The 16,157-nt window shown below is 46.8% G+C and overlaps 1 protein-coding gene across 1 annotated transcript in view; it reads left to right on the forward strand.

Moving 5' to 3' along the window:
• LOC139279789 (paladin-like) overlaps positions 1 to 16,157 on the forward strand; it is a 192,402-nt gene that overhangs the window by 135,307 nt on the left and 40,938 nt on the right. The window contains exons 17-18 of the mRNA XM_070899046.1: positions 7,349 to 7,420; positions 10,418 to 10,558. Of these exons, the coding sequence (XP_070755147.1) occupies positions 7,349 to 7,420; positions 10,418 to 10,558 (213 nt within the window). The remainder of the gene's footprint in view (positions 1 to 7,348; positions 7,421 to 10,417; positions 10,559 to 16,157) is intronic.

Raw genomic sequence — 16,157 nt, forward strand, 5'->3', positions numbered from 1 at the left:
CTCTGATTGGATATCTTAACTTCTGTGCTGTCAAAAGAACATAAGAACATAAAGAATAGGAGCAGGAGTAGGCCATTCGACCCTTTGAGCCTGCTCCGCCATTCAGTAAGATCTTGGCTCATCTTCTACCTCAACTCCACCGTCCCGCAGTATCCCCATATCCCTTGGTTCCCTTCTATCGATCTTGGTATTGAATATACTTAACGACTGGGCCTCCGCAGCCCTCTAATGTAGAGAATACCAAGGATTCACAACCCTTTGAGTGAAGAAATTTCTCCTCATCTCAGTCCTAAATGGATGACCATTCTGTGACTGCGAGCCCTAGTTCTAGACTCCCCAGCCAGGGGAAACATCCTCCTGCATCTACCCTGGTCAAGCCGTGTGTGAATTGTATATGTTTTAATGAAATCACCTCTCATTCTTCTAAACTCTAGGGAATATAGGCCTCGTCTACTCAATCTCTCCTCATCGCACAATCCCCCATCCCAAGAATTAGTCTAGTGAACCTTCGTTGCACTCCCTCTAAGTCAAGTATATCCTTCCTTAGGTCAGGAGACCAAAGGAGTGAAATTGCCTCATGCCCTGTTCCCCGTTTGGGGCATACAATTTGAATTCAATGAAATTTTAGCGAGATGGGCAGCTAAATGTCACAGAATTGGGGTCTTTGAATGAAAGAAATCTGCGGGGCGATAGAGGGGTGCAAGTGCAGCACGCGCTGTTGACTTCAGCGTGACGCAGACGTGCCGCGACGCCCTAACTCGTCACAACATCCCTTCCCTTCTTTTAAAGGGGAGGGCCACTGTGAACTCTGCAGCTGCTTTCCTGGTGCCCAAGAGAGGGCGCTAGGCTGCATGTTGGTGGGCCAGCCGAACTAGCTAGCGGTCGCCGTTGTTGGCCCGACTACAACGTTGGCCCACGAATATGTCATTGGCATCGCCCCATTCCAATCTCATGTCCCGCAGGGCAATTTCCCCTGCGAGGCGCAAAGGGGTCGGCACACACAACGATTAAATCGTCGCCATGTGCACCCCCGCCTGAGGCCGAAAGTACGGGGCACAGCCCAAACCCGTTTTCTGTCCGTTAACCAATCCTCAATCCATGCTAATATATGACCCCCAATCCCATGAGCCCTAATCTTGTGTGGAATCTTATTGAATGCTTTTTGAAAATCCAAATACACTACGAAGGAGAAATTCAAAGACAGCACTTGAGAATTTTTTTATTTACCTCGGTCACCTTGCCTTTAAGCATCGCCCCCGAAGTGCCCGGCCTTCCGATGGACACCTCCTACAGCTGCTGGTGTTTTCTCCTGGCGATGCTGCAGGGGGCGGAACCAAAGTTCAGGTCCGGGGCGCTACCAGGGTAATGGGCATGGCAATGACGTCACGATCTCCGGGCGAAGGAGATTCGGGCACAATGTGCTCAGCACCCCGTTATTGCCCCCCGAAGGCAAAACAGCAGGCGCTAAGGAGGCCAATTTCTAGGCCTTCATCCACTGGTTCTCCCTTATCTACCCAACTAATTAGAATCCAACAGATTTGTCAGACTTTCATAAATCCGTGATGACTTTGCCCAATCATATTATGATTTTCTAAGCGCCTTGTTATCACATCCCTAATAGCTGTGGCTCAGTGGTAGCACTCTCACTTCTGGGTCAACAGCTTGTGGTTTCAAACCCCACTCCAGAGATTTGAGAATATAGTCCGGGCTGACACTTCAGTGCTACACTGTGGGAGGTGTCGTCTTTCGGATGAGACGTTAAACCGAGGCCCTGTCTCGCCCATCAGGTGGATTGCTGTAAAACTCAGCAGCTTAGGCAGCAACTGTGGAGAAGAGAAACAGAGTTAATATTTCAGGTCGATAACCTGTTCTCATAGTTTCCCATTTTGTTTTATAATCTCTCTCTTCAAATACATATCTAATTGTTGTTTAAGTGATGCTATAATTTCTGTCAGTATCCACTTGTGGTAAAGCAGTCCATGTTTGAACAACCCTCCGTGTGGGAAGATTTCCTCTAACTTCCCCCTTTACTCTTCTAGCGATCATAGAATCATAGAAAGTTACAGCATAGAAGGAGGCCATACGTCCCATCGTGTCCGCCCCGGCTGACCAAGAGCCATCCAGCCTAATCCCACTTTCCAGCTCTTGGTCCGTAGCCCTGTAGGTTACGGCACTTCAAGTGAATCTCCAATTATTTTTTAAATGCTATGAAGGTTTCTGCCTCTATCACCCTTTCAGGCAGGGAGTTCCAGAAGCCCACCACCCTCTGGGTGAAAATATTTCTCCTCAAATACCCTCTAAACCTCCTACTACTTACTTTAAATCTATGTCCCCTGCTAAGGGAAATAGTTCCTTCCTATCCACTCTCTCTAGGTCCCTCATAATTTTATACACATCAGTTAGGTTTCCCCTCAGCCTCCTCTGTTCCAAAGAAAACAACCACAGCCTATCCAATCTTTCCTCATAGCTAATATTCTCCAGTCCAGGCAACATCCTCGGTAAATCTCCTCTGTATCGTCTCTGGTGCAATCACATATTTCCTGTAATGTGGTGACCAAAACTGCAAGCAGTACTCTAGCTGTGGCCTTACTAATGTTTTAACCAGTTCAAGCATAACTTCCCTGCTCTTATAGTCTATGCCTCGGCTAATAAAGACAAGTGTCCCATACACCTTCTTAACCAGCTTATCTACCTGTCCTGCTACCTTCAGGGATCTGTGGACATGCACTCCAAGGTCCCTCTGTTTCTGTGCACTTCTCAGTGTCCCACCATTTATTGTTTATATTCCCTTTCCTTTTTAGCCCTCCCCAAATGCATTACCTCACATTTCTCAGGATTGAATTCCATTTGCTACTGTTCTGCCCACCTAACCAATCCATTGATAGCTTCCTGCAGTCTGCAGCTTTCTTCCGCATTATCAATCACATGGCCAATTTTTTTATCATCTGCAAACATCTTAATCAACCCCCCTACATTCAAGTCCAAATCATTGATATATACCATTGATTCGACTGATTGATTGAGAATTCTCAGTCAGATTACCAACCCAGTTGTGACTTTCATGGGGCTAGATTTTCCACTTTTGTGCTTATCGCCCAAAAATGGGTGCTATTTCCGGCGTGGGCAGTAAAAAAGGGCTTGCAGATTGCCATTCTCAAAGCACCTAGTCTCCATTTTTGAAAATGGGCGTTACCACGAGCGATATCAAATGGGCAGTAGCGTTAAACCTCACTGATCTTCTGCCGTAAAGTGTCGCCATCCTTAGCAATGACATGGCAACGCTCGATTCCCGCGATTCCGAAGGGACTGAAGGCATGTCTGGGTGTGGTGTGACTGCTTTGGGGGGAAGGAGGGACAATTTAGAGCTTTACAGCAAGTAGGGAAAGAAAAATTAGCTGTTGCCAGCCACATATTTGGCCGAATTTAGCGTATAATGGAGGGAGAGGAGGAGGCATCACAGCACGCTGTGGAGACTGACGCTGGCGAGAGCAGTGAGCTGGAAGAGGAGCACATTGGAGGTCGCAAAAGAGCCAGGAGGGCGAGACAAATGCCTCCCTCCTGCAGGAGGTCGAGTCATGCTGGGGTGAGTTGACACTGGGAGGGCATGGGAAGCCCACCCAAAAGGCCTACCAGAGGATACCAGAAGAATGATAATTATCATAATCCGAGACAGCAGAGGTAGTCTCGTCGGCGACCAACGAGGTTCGTGAGGGCAACCAATGCCGCAAACGATGGAAAGACCTTGTGGGATCCGCAAGAGTAAGCATTACATTTATTTACATGTACTTATGTATTTATATAATTTGATTTGTAACAGTCATGAGTGACTATCAGCAGATGTGAGGCTTTACCGGGACTGTTTTACTCAATGCCTGTGGTCACGGTGCACATCTTCAGGTAAAGAATGATAATTATCATAATAATCATGATTAGATCTGTCGGTTATGTGTTGTATCAGTCTCTGTGACAGTACCTAGCAATGATATCACGCAATGATCTCATGCCATGTCGTCCTGTCACCTTTTACAGAAGAAGCTATTGATGATGAGGTCCGTGCAGAGGCAAACAGGTCGGGGGCCACCAGTCCCCAGCGACATCACTGACATGGAGGGGAGGGTGCTCGCACTTGTGGGGAAGCTCCCCCGGACAGCCACGGACGCATCTGCAGACTCTGAAGTGATGCCATGTAAGTAAAGTTTACACCATTGCATCATGTAAAGTCTATAGATGCCACACCCACTCATATCCGAACAATCATATATGATAGATGATTTCTAAAATTGTCATAGATATAATGCTGGCCTAATGAAAATCATTGCAATGCACAATGTGTTGATGTTCATGAAATGTGATGTCTGTGATGATTTTGAGAGCAGTGGTGCTTTTGTCGTGCATATGCTGAGTGTAGCGCTGGACTCACCTTGTGACCCTAGCACCCCCTTCTCCTCTAATAACCTCATTTGTGTTTTGCAGCTCAGCCAGCAGCGCTGCCCCAGGCAAGGCCACAAAGGCCAGAAGGTGGGGACCCGGGGCCCGACTCTCCAGACGATCCTACATCTGGTGCTGAGGAGCTCCGAATGCCGCCCGTCAATCCGCTGGGTCTGTTCTCTACAGATGAGAGCGCAGACTTCAAGGAATCTGCATCGCCACGCTCCAGAAGCCATTCCACCTCAAGGCCATCTAGCGGTCCTCCGGTCATTCCCGCCTCCACTCTGGAGGCACCGGCTCGAAGCACCTCGCCACAGGGCACCCCATTTGTCCCCAGGATGGCGCCGGCCCCGCACAGGTCTCGTGGATGCGGCAGGTCTGTTCCACGAGCGCCACATGAGAGCCGAGAGCTGGTACAGTTGTCCAGGATGGCTGTAGACATTGGTGACCAGCCCATCGAAGATTTGGGGTCATATCCCAACAGTTGGCCACCATGACCGGGTACATTTCACGGATGGCGGAGGCCCTGGATGCGATAGCCAGGAACACTGCTTGCAAAGGCCTCCCAGTGGTCCCCGAGTGTGGCACTCCACCCCTAGGTTCCGCACCACCACTGCGAACGACAGATGAGAGCAAGGACCAAGATCCTGCTTCTGCATCAGAGAATGTTGCCACCTCGGCATCCCCCACTCCCATACCCATGCAACCACCACCTCTGCCTTCATCCCCCCAATGAGGCACTGCCTGAGGAGCTCCTCGACCAGGCGCCGTGGAGCGAGGAGGGGAAGGGGTAGAGGTGGGGAGAAGGAGAGAGGGGAAGGAAAGTGAGGTGCATGTCCGCAGGTGATGGCTGTGTTATATCTCCATCTGGGTGTATGTCATTTGTTGTAATGTATGGGGGGAGGGTATCACCCTCCTGCTTTGCCTTTGTATTCTGTGTTGCCGGACATGTTGAACATTTGATTGATGTCAATGGTGGAAAGAGTGGGGTGTGGGCGGGGGTTGGGTCTTCTTGCCTGTAATACTTATGATTTCAGACCAATATTGGTATAAAACATTTTTTTATTGAACTTAACCTTGTTGCGCATTGTCTCAGATAGCTGGACCATTACACACTGGTGATTCCTTACCATGAAAGGGTTAAATATAACTTAACTTCAATCAAGGTAAACTTTAACTGGCACCAAGGTGATGGGCACCATTGTGTGTCTCTGTGGCTCCAGTTGTATCGCTTCTTGGCCTCGGTGTAGGTGTCACGCAGTGGGGTCATCAGCCAGGTGGCTAGGCCATATCGGTTATCACCAAGCATCCAGCATTGTCCTTGTGGCTAACTCTTAAAGATGTCAGAGACTGCGTTCTCACGCAGGATGTGAGGCTCATCGAAGGTGTCCGGACATTTGGCATTCATTGCCAGTATGATCTGGTTGTGGTTGACAACTTGTTGGACCTTCAGGGAGTGAAATCCTTTTCTGTTACGAAAACGCTCCGGGTCCTGAGAAGGTGGCTGCATGGTGATGTGAGTGCACTGTATAGCTCCCTGCATCCTGGAGAACTGAGCAATGAGGTAGAATGCTCCAGCCCTGTCAATCTAAGCCTCCGTGGTCATGGGGAAGCTGATAAAGTCCATCTTTCTCGCGTACAGGGCCTCCGTGACCTGATTAATGCAGCAATGGGTTGCATGGTGAGACAGAGGGCAAATCTCGACCGCAGAGGCCCAAAAGGAACCGGACGCGTAGAAAGACAGTGCCGCGGTGAACTTGACCTCGACTGACACTGATGTCCTGATGGCAGGTTGCATATGTGGCCTGATGAGCTCACATATTTCATTGATCACCACCTTGTGGAAGTGCAGTCTCCGAAGGCAGGTGTGGTCTTTTCCTTGTATGTGCGGGGTGTATGGTCTGGCCCTCCTCCTCATTCTTGCAGGTCTTAAATTATGGACATGATGTGCATCACACATTGAGCCATCTGCACTCTGCAGTATCTGTGTATTAATCGATGCAGGCTGAGAAATGGCTGGCCCCATTGCATTGAAAGTATAATAGCGATTGATCAGAAGCAATGATTTCCTCACTAAAATACACCTAGAGTAAACCCCCAATAGTCCAAAGTCTGAAAATATGTCTGTTGAGATGGTCACTTTACCTGAGAAGAACTCCAGAGTCAATGCAAACTCCCCCGAAGTTGAAGCAGCCTTTTGAGTGAAGCGACCTGCGATTTTAAAAATGGCAGCCACACCGCTGGTGTTCGTTCAGAACAGTTCCACTTTTTATGGCCGTTTTTTTGGGCGAACGATATTGTGGCCGATATGTGTGCGAGGTGATGAAAGTGACGGTGGGCGAAATGCTGGGCATTAGTTTCGCCAAATGTTCTCTTTACGACAAAAAAAAGTGGGCGGGCGGTATTATTGAATCTCGGCATTAATTCCGTGCGGAAATTAATGCTGGGCGATATTATGGGTGTTGATTTCGCTCATTCTGATGATTCCGCCCAAAAAAAGTGGGCGGGTGGTAATATTTTTTTCCCGGCGTTAAGCACATGGGGAAAGTAACACTCGTCGATAAGTTTCCTAAAAATGCCTGTCAGTTTCCATTTTGTGCAAAAATGGGCGCTATTAGGGCATTATATGTCATTTAAGTGGTAAAATGGGCATGAAGTGGATGTTAAGCATGCAAAAAAAATGGAGGTTCTAGCCCCATGGACTTTATCTTGTTTGTCAACCCATTGAAACAATCTTTCACTATTTACCCTTATTCTTTCAAATATTAATATTTTTTCTATAGACTGTATTGCAAAATTGACCCTTTTTAAAGCTCCCGTTAGCGCCTCCGGGGGCCTGTGTGTCCATGAAATTGTTGTCATTTTATGTCATTTTTGTTTAATCTCAATTAATCTCAAATCAAATGACCTCTCTCAATAGGGGTTTCCAGAGCCCTTTGTGGAGGATATGGTAAGCATCCCTGATGCCAAGTACACAAAGGGAGAGTTCGAGGTAAGGAACTGTAGTAAGCATGAATATGATTGCTCAGAAGATTGAAAACCTTTATAAAAGTATAGATTTAGGGCTAGAAATTGCATCGTGCCCCGTTTGGGGCGATAACTTTTGCAGAAGCGCAGAAGTATCGCTGGGCGCTACACACTTGATTCTGCCAGGAACTTCTGTTTTAACGCTCCAAGAGGGAAGTGGAGTCATGAATCAAGCGCTACCACTTCCCTTAGAGCACTAAAGGGAGTGAGAGGGGCAGAGTGCTGCACAATGTTCAGGCCAACGCTGCTGATATTACAGGCTCCTTAAGGGGAACAGCCAACGTTGTGGTCATTGAAACCTAAGGCTGTGTATATTCGTCGACGGTACCTGTGATACGGCATACCAGCCCCAAGCACTCAGAGTGCGCAGGCTGAGCAATCACAGGTTCTAAAGAAATCAAAACGCAACACACTGGGGACATAATTAAATTTTACCCTACCTGACCTCCACTACCTTGAATTAGCACTCCCCAAGCGGCCAGCCGAGGTGACAATGCCTCCTGCAGCTGCCGTTGTTGATGCCAGGCGATGCTGCAGGGGGCCGAACCAAATTTTATATCTGGGGCAATAACGGGGCGCTACTCACCGGATGACGTCACGATCTCCGGGGCGCAAGAGATCGAGGCGGTAAGTTTTAGCGCCAGTGCAAACTCGCCAGAGAAGTTCGTGGGCATCGGTGGTGCGCAAGGAGGCCAATTTTCCCCCTTCGGGATATATTTTCATTGGATGGGCTGACGGCATGGAATTTTGCTGTGATTTTCCAATCTGAGTTGGCAGCTCACTGGCAGTTGCTCACCGCTGGTGAATCCTTAGAAAATTTAGGCTGTCAAGTTTTAAATGAAGACATCTAAGATTAGAAATGATTGCTGCCGATAATAATGGATGGATGATTCATCCATCTATCCTTCTCCTCTACTTTAATGGAGGCGTTGAGCCATTTAACACAAACCAGTTCATGCTTGTGCTAAAATACAAAAAGAACAATTTGAATTTATATAGCTTCTTTAACATAGTAATGCGCTTCACAGGAACATTATCAGACAAAGTTTGACATCAAGCCACAAAAGGAGTGATTAGGACAAGTGACCAAAAGCTTCATTAAAAAGTTAGGTTTTAAGGAGCGTCTTCAAAGAGGAGAAAGAGGGAGGGAATTCTAGAGCTTAGGGCCTCGGTTGCGGAAGGCTGCCAAGGGTAGGGTGATGAAAACCACAGATGCGCAAGAGGCCAGAATTGGAGGAATGCAACATTTTTGGTGATTTGTAGGGCTGGAGGAGGTTACAGAGATAGGTAGGGGTGAGGCCATGATGGGATTTGAACAAAAATGAGAATTTTAAATTAGATGCATTGCTGGACCAGGAGTCAATGCAGGTCAGCAAGCAGAGGGAGATGGGTGAACAGGCCTTGGTTAGGAAATGGGCAGCAGAGTTTTGGATGAGCTGAACTTTATGGAGGATGGAAGAGGGGAGTTGGGCCAGGAGAGCATTGCAATAGTTAAGTCAGATGGTATCAAAAGCATGGATGAGGACTTCAGCAGCAGTTGGGGTGAGGCAGGGGTGGAGATGGGTGATTTTAAGGAGGTGGAAGTATCCCGTCTTGGTGATGGAGAGGATATGAGCTCAGCGCAGGGTCAAATAAGAAGCCAAGATTGTGAACAGTCTGGTTTAACATCAAATAATTGGTCGGGAACATGTTGGAATCAATGGCAAGGGAACGGAGTTTGTGGAGGGGGCCGAAGACAATGGCTTCAGTCTTCCCAATATTTAATTAGGAGAAATTTCTGCTCATCCAGTACTGGATGTCGGAGAGATAGCTTCACAAATCAGAGGCAGTGGAGAGGTCAAGAGGTGGTGATGAGATAGAGCTGGATTTCATCAGCATATTGGGGGTGGCATAGTGGTTATGTTACTGGACTAGTAATCCAGAGATCTGGACTAATAATTTGGAGACGTGAGTTCAAATCCCACCATGGCAGGTAGGGGAATTTAAATTCAGTTCGTTAAATAAATCTGGAATTAAAAAGCTAGTATCAGCAATGGTAACCATGAAACTGCTGGATGTCATAAAAACCCATCTGGTTCACTAATGTCCTTCAGGGAAGGAAATCTGCTGTCCTTACCTGGTCTGGCCTCCATGTGACTCTAGACTCACAGCAATGTGGTTAACTCTTAACTGCCCTCTGAAATGGCTGAGCAAACTGCTACAAAAAGTATCACCACATGAACTTGCAGCGGTTCAAAAAGATGGCTCACTAGGGATGGGCAATAAATGCTGGCCTTGCCTGTGATGCCCACATCCTGTGAACGGATAATTAAATAAAAAAACTTGTGAAATCGGATACTGTGTTTTTGGATGGTGTCGTCGAGCGACAATATGTAGCTGATAAATAGGAAGGTGCCGAGGATAGATCCTTGGGGGAACTGCAGACATAGTTGTGTGTTAATGGGAAGAGAAGCCATTGCAGGAGGTTCTTTGGCTATGACTGTGTAAGTAAGAATGGAACCAGGCGAGTGCAGTCCCATTCAGCTGGCCAATGGAGGAGAGGTGATGGAGTGGTCAACCGTGCCAAAAGCTGCAGACAGGTCCAGAAGGAGGAAGCAGGAAAGATGAGTAACAATGTAAAATATGGAATCAGGAGTCACGTGAACCTCAAAGACAAAATATGTCTTTGAAAGTATGGGCTAAATGGCCTCTTTCAATTCTACTTATCCATGTGAAAAGGTTTTGTTGAGGTTAGGTAATATTTTATGGTCAGGTCAATATTAGACTGTAAAGGGGGCATATTCCACGTATACACCAAATGAAACTAATAACCCCATGATCGCACATCTGAAAATCATGAACAATGTGCCCATGATTTGCAGATTTGGGTACAAAGGGCAGATGAAGTTCGTCTTTCCTACATAGTGAAGAAATGATCCCTGAATCTTCAATTTGTTGTACCTCCATCTATTTTCTTCTTCAGGTCATTCTTAACTTGGTTCGTATTCTTCCGAATGGTGGTGAGATGAAGAATGAAGTGGACAGAGCTCTCGATGCAGTGAGTGATTCAATGACTCCCATGATGCATCACCTAAGAGAGCTCATCCTCAACACCTACAAAAAGGTAACACTTTACTTATCATTTCTACATTGAAAAGGGGTGTTGTCACCAACAATCAACAGTTAATTAATACCCTTTGGGCTGGATTTTCAGTTGGAGGCTTCTTAGGATGATAATGGCGGCGGGGTGGTAAATTTTGCGCTGGGAAATAGTTTGTGTCGGCAGCCCCAAAATTCATCAGCTGGGCCCTGAGTGTGGAACGGAGCGCTAAGGGAGGCACTCCACATCTCTCTTAGAGCGCTCGCTGGGTGATTAACTGAAAATCCGTTGCTAAAGAGCCAGCTGCGGAACGCCCGAAGACAAAACAAAATCGGCACATAAAACACAGAAAACATTCCCAATATATTACTGACCCCACTTAAAGATAAACAGCAAAAAGAAAGAAAAAAACAATCGCACTTACCTCATGCCTTCCCTCACCGCTGCCGGACCAGCTCGAACCACCAGCTTTCCCAGCTGGTCTCACTGTAGGGCGCTACGGGTGTCGTTCCAACCAAATGTCACACCGCTGTCGAAACCGGGAGCATTGCACACCGGTGCGAAGCTTCCGGGCGGTACTGCTCAGCACCACCGCAAAACTGGCACCAAATTTTCTGGCGGGGCACTAGAAGCTGGCCGCCCGGGCGGAAACCATTTCCAGACCCATTACCACCCCATCGGGGCGCTAACAGAGACGCAATCAAAACGAAAATCCAGCGTTTACTTTTCATTTTCTATTTTGTTAACAATTTATTCAATTCACATATTGGAGTTGATTTTCACTTCCTTTACCTGGTGTTAATGGCAGACATTTAGAGACCGCATGGATGAAGTACAACAATTGTACATCCCTGTCTGGCGTAAAAATAAAAAATAAAAATAAAAAAGGGAAGGTGGCTCAACTGTGGCTATCAAGGGAAATCAGGGATAGTATTAAAGCCAAGGAAGTGGCATACAAATTGGCCAGAAATAGCAGCGAATCCAGGGACTGGGAGAAATTTAGAACTCAGCAGAAGAGGACAAAGGGTTTGATTAGGGCAGGGAAAATAGAGTACGAGAGGAAGCATGCAGAGAACATTAAGACGGACTGCAAAAGCTTCTATAGATATGTAAAGAGAAAAAGGTTAGTAAAGACAAACGTAGGTCCCCTGCAGTCAGAATCAGGGGAAGTCATAACTGGGAACAAAGAAATGGCAGACCAATTGAACAAGTTATTTGATTCGGTATTCACTAAGGAGGACACAAACAACCTTCCGGATATAAAAAGGGTCAGAGGGTCTAGTAAGAAGGAGGAACTGAGGGAAATCCTTATTCGACGGAAATTGTGTTGGAGAAATTGATGCGATTGAAGGCCGATAAATCCCCAGGGCCTGATGGTCTGCATCCCAGAGTACTTACGGACGTGGCCTTGAAAAAAGCGGATGCATTGACAGTCATTTTCCAACATTCCATAGACTCTGGATCAGTTCCTATGGAGTGGAGGATAGCCAATGTAACCCCACTTTTTAAAAAAGGAGGGAGAGAAAAAACAGGGAATTATAGACCGGTCAGCCTGACATCGGTAGTGGGTAAAATGATGGAATCAATTATTAAGGATGCCATAGCAGCGCATTTGGAAAGAGGTGACATGATAGGTCCAAGTCAGCATGGATTTGTGAAAGGGAAATCATGCTTGACAAATCTTCTGGAATTTTTTGAGGCTGTTTCCAGTAGAGTGGACAAGGGGGAACCAGTTGTTGTGGTGTATTTGGACTTTCAGAAGGCTTTCGACAAGGTCCCACACAAGAGATTAATGTGCAAAGTTAAAGCACATGGGATTGGGGGTAGTGTGCTGACATGGATTATGAACTGGTTGGCAGACAGGAAGCAAAGAGTAGGAGTAAATGGGTACTTTTCAGAATGGCAGGCAGTGACTAGTGGGGTACTGCAAGGTTCTGTGCTGGGGTCCCAGCTGTTTACATTGTACATTAATGATTTAGACGAGGGGATTAAATGTAGTATCTCCAAGTTTGCGGATGACACTAAGTTGGGTGGCAGTGTGAGCCGCGAGGAGGATGCTATGAGGCTGCAGAGTGACTTGGATAGGTTAGATGAGTGGGCAAATGCATGGCAGATGAAGTATAATGTGGATAAATGTGATGTTATCCACTTTGGTTGTAAAAACAGAGAGACAGACTATTATCTGAATGGTGACAGATTAGGAAAAGGGGAGGTGCAACGAGACCTGGGTGTCATGGTACATCAGTCATTGAAGGTTGGCATGCAGGTACAGCAGGCGGTTAAGAAAGCAAATGGCATGTTGGCCTTCATAGCGAGGGGATTTGAGTACAGGGGCAGGGAGGTGTTGCTACAGTTGTACAGGGCCTTGGTGAGGCCACACCTGGAGTATTGTGTACAGTTTTGGTCTCCTAACTTGAGGAAGAACATTCTTGCTATTGAGGGAGTGCAGCGAAGGTTCACCAGACTGATTCCCGGGATGGCGGGACTGACCTATCAAGAAAGACTGGATCAACTGGGCTTGTATTCACTGGAGTTCAGAAGAATGAGAGGGGATCTCATAGAAACGTTTAAAATTCTGATGGGTTTCGACAGGTTAGATGCAGGAAGAATGTTCCCAATGTTGGGGAAGTCCAGAACCAGGGCTCACAGTCTAAGGATAAGGGGTAAGCCATTTAGGACCGAGATGAGGAGAAACTTCTTCACCCAGAGAGTGGTGAACCTGTGGAATTCTCTACCACAGAAAGTTGTTGAGGCCAGTTGACTAAATATATTCAAAAAGGAGTTAGATGTAGTCCTTACTACTAGGGGGATCAAGGGGTATGGCAAGAAAGCAGGAATGGGGTACTGAAGTTGCATGTTCAGCCATGAACTCATTGAATGGCGGTGCAGGCTCGAAGGGCCGAATGGCCTATTTCTGCACCTATTCTCTATGTTTCTATGTTAACACCGATAATGCGGCCAGCTCCAACTTGAAAGGGGCCTACTGCCGGGTGTCCAAAGCTCCAACCTGTTTCAGGCAGTAGGCTCCTTTTACTATGGAAATCGGGGCCCTCAAAATCACCTCTTCACCACTGGAATCGGGGGCCACCCAATGCACTTCCCCAGTCGATCACCAAAAGTCAAAATAGACCCCATTGTGACAGTTTTCCTGGTTATCTATGATTGATTGGTGATTTTGCACAGCAAGTGGATTAATGTCCAATATATGCACAATCAGAGAGAACAGAGTTAAACCAGCTGTTCAGGCAATGCAAAGTAAAAGATCCACTCTCCAGAACTCAAAGCACCTATGTTATATTTTCATTGCAACAATCCAAGCTCTATGCCAATATTTTTAAGTTGTGTTCACAGCAAAGATAATTGAAACTATTGAAACAGTTTTAATAAGGAGACTTACATTTTCTATAAACTAGCTGAATAGATAAGGTGTCACAAGACAAATATTGACTTTTTTTTTATTGTGGTATCACACATCAGAGACCAAGAGACCACATTGGATAGCCATCACACTCTCCTGTCCACTCTAAAAGGTGGTAAATGCCACACTGTCAGATGGTTTCATTCAGGCTAAACTTGAAACCTTACCACAATAAGTTAATTGCACAGAACAACAGCAACAACTTATATTTATATAGTACCTTAAATGTTCCAAGGCGCTTCACAGGAGTGTTGTAAGACAAAAAAAATTGACACTGAGCCACATAAAAAACTAGGGCAGATGACCAAAAGCTTGGTCAAAGAGGTAGGTTTTAAGGAGCGTCTTAAAGGAGGAAAGAGAGGTAGAGAGGCAGAGAGGTTTAGGGAGGGAGTTCCAGAGCTTAGGGCCTCGGCAGCTGAAAGCATGGCCATCGATGGTTGAGCGATTGTAATCAGGGATGCTCAAGAGGGCAGAATTTGAGGAGCGCATATCTCTTGATGGTTTGTGGAGCTGGCGGAGATTACAGAGATAGGGAGGGGCGAGGCCATGGAGGGATTTGAAAACAAGGATGAGAATTTTGAAATTGAGGTGTTGTTTAACCAGGTGCCAATGTAGGTCAACGAGCATGGGAGTGATGGGTGAACGCGACTTGGTGCAAGTTAAGACATGAGTAGCCGAGTTTTGGATGACCTCAAGATTACGTAGGGTAGAATGTGGGAGGCCAGCCAGGAGTGCGTTGGAATAGTCATCCTTTTTTGGCGTGGAAGCAAGTTATCCTCATTTCGAGGGACCGTCTATGATGATGATGATGGAGTAGTCAAGTCTAGAGGTAACAAAGGCATGGATGAGGGTTTCAGCAGTGGATGAGCTGAGGCAAGGGTGGAGACAGGAAATGTCACGGAGGTGGAAATAGATTTCAGTAGCTTAGTTATGCCACAGAGATGTGGTCAGCAGCTTATTTCAGGATCAAACACGACACAGGTTGTGACAGTGTGGTTCAGCCTTAGACAGATGCTACAGAGAGGGTGGAGTTAGTGGCTAGGGTGTGGAGTTTGTGGCGGGGCCTGAAGACAATGGCTTCAGTCTTCCCAATACTTAATTGGAGAAAATTTCTGCTCATCCTGTACGACAATATAATAGCAGTACAACAATTGACATCCAATAATTAAACTGTTTTATAATAAGAAAGAGCCCCCAAATCTTAGTTTTTCAGCAGTGTTTGACAAAATCAGAGATATTGGCCGGAATCCTCCCAGCTCTGCGAGTGTGGGTTTGGAGGCGGGACCATTGTCAAACTGGCCCTGTTTGACAGCGGGACGAAAGTCCGCTCACAACCCGCCTCCTTGTCAGTTACTTTACTGTCAGATCTGCCTGCGGATCGCAGACCCGTCACCCAGCGGCGGGCCAGTCAATTAAGATGCTTAAGAGATAAATTAAAGGTATGTAAAAGGATTTTACTCAGGCACTTACCATTTTACCGAGTTTTCAATGAGTTTGCCATCCCTCAGATTTCTCGCCAGGTAAGTGTGTCGGGGTTTTAGTGACTCTCCATTGCTTTGGCTAGTTGACTGCTGCAGAAATGGTATAAAAGCTACCATTTCACAGCAGTTCACTTTCCAATGTCAGAATCTGAAGCCTTCAAGATTAGGAAGATACTTTTGACCTGTATACAGTTTGGAATTGATTGCAGTGAACTCTCTATTCACTGTCACCTCCATGGAGCAATCTCTCTCACCATTGATAGATCGGTTCTGTCATCTCAACCTCACCTGCCATCTATTCCAGCAGCATCGGTGCCCTTGAAAAAATCTCAGCTTGGTCCTCAGAATCCCACCACGATCAGCACCAACGCCATCATCAGTAAACACACCAGCAGTACCAACAACAACACCAACCTTCTCCGCAATCACCTGATGCTGCACAGGACAAAGGGCATCAGCACCTGACCACATTGCTGCCCAGGAGGCCAGGGATGGCCTCACCATGGCCACATTTACTTCACTTGATGCTGTGCAACCTGGCTGTCACATGCTGCACCAGGTTGGCACCACCCCACACCCACCTGGGTGGGAACAGCAGCGGAACAGGAGCCAGCCACGGCAGGGAGCAGCTCGAGAGGGCGACGATTGCAAAATGAGCAAAAACCGGACATCACAGCATCCCAGGTAGCGGATTGGTTGGCGACACTTGGTGCGAGGTGGAACC

This window comes from Pristiophorus japonicus, chromosome 1, assembly GCF_044704955.1.
Source record: "Pristiophorus japonicus isolate sPriJap1 chromosome 1, sPriJap1.hap1, whole genome shotgun sequence".
Classification (NCBI taxonomy): Eukaryota; Metazoa; Chordata; class Chondrichthyes; family Pristiophoridae; genus Pristiophorus; species Pristiophorus japonicus.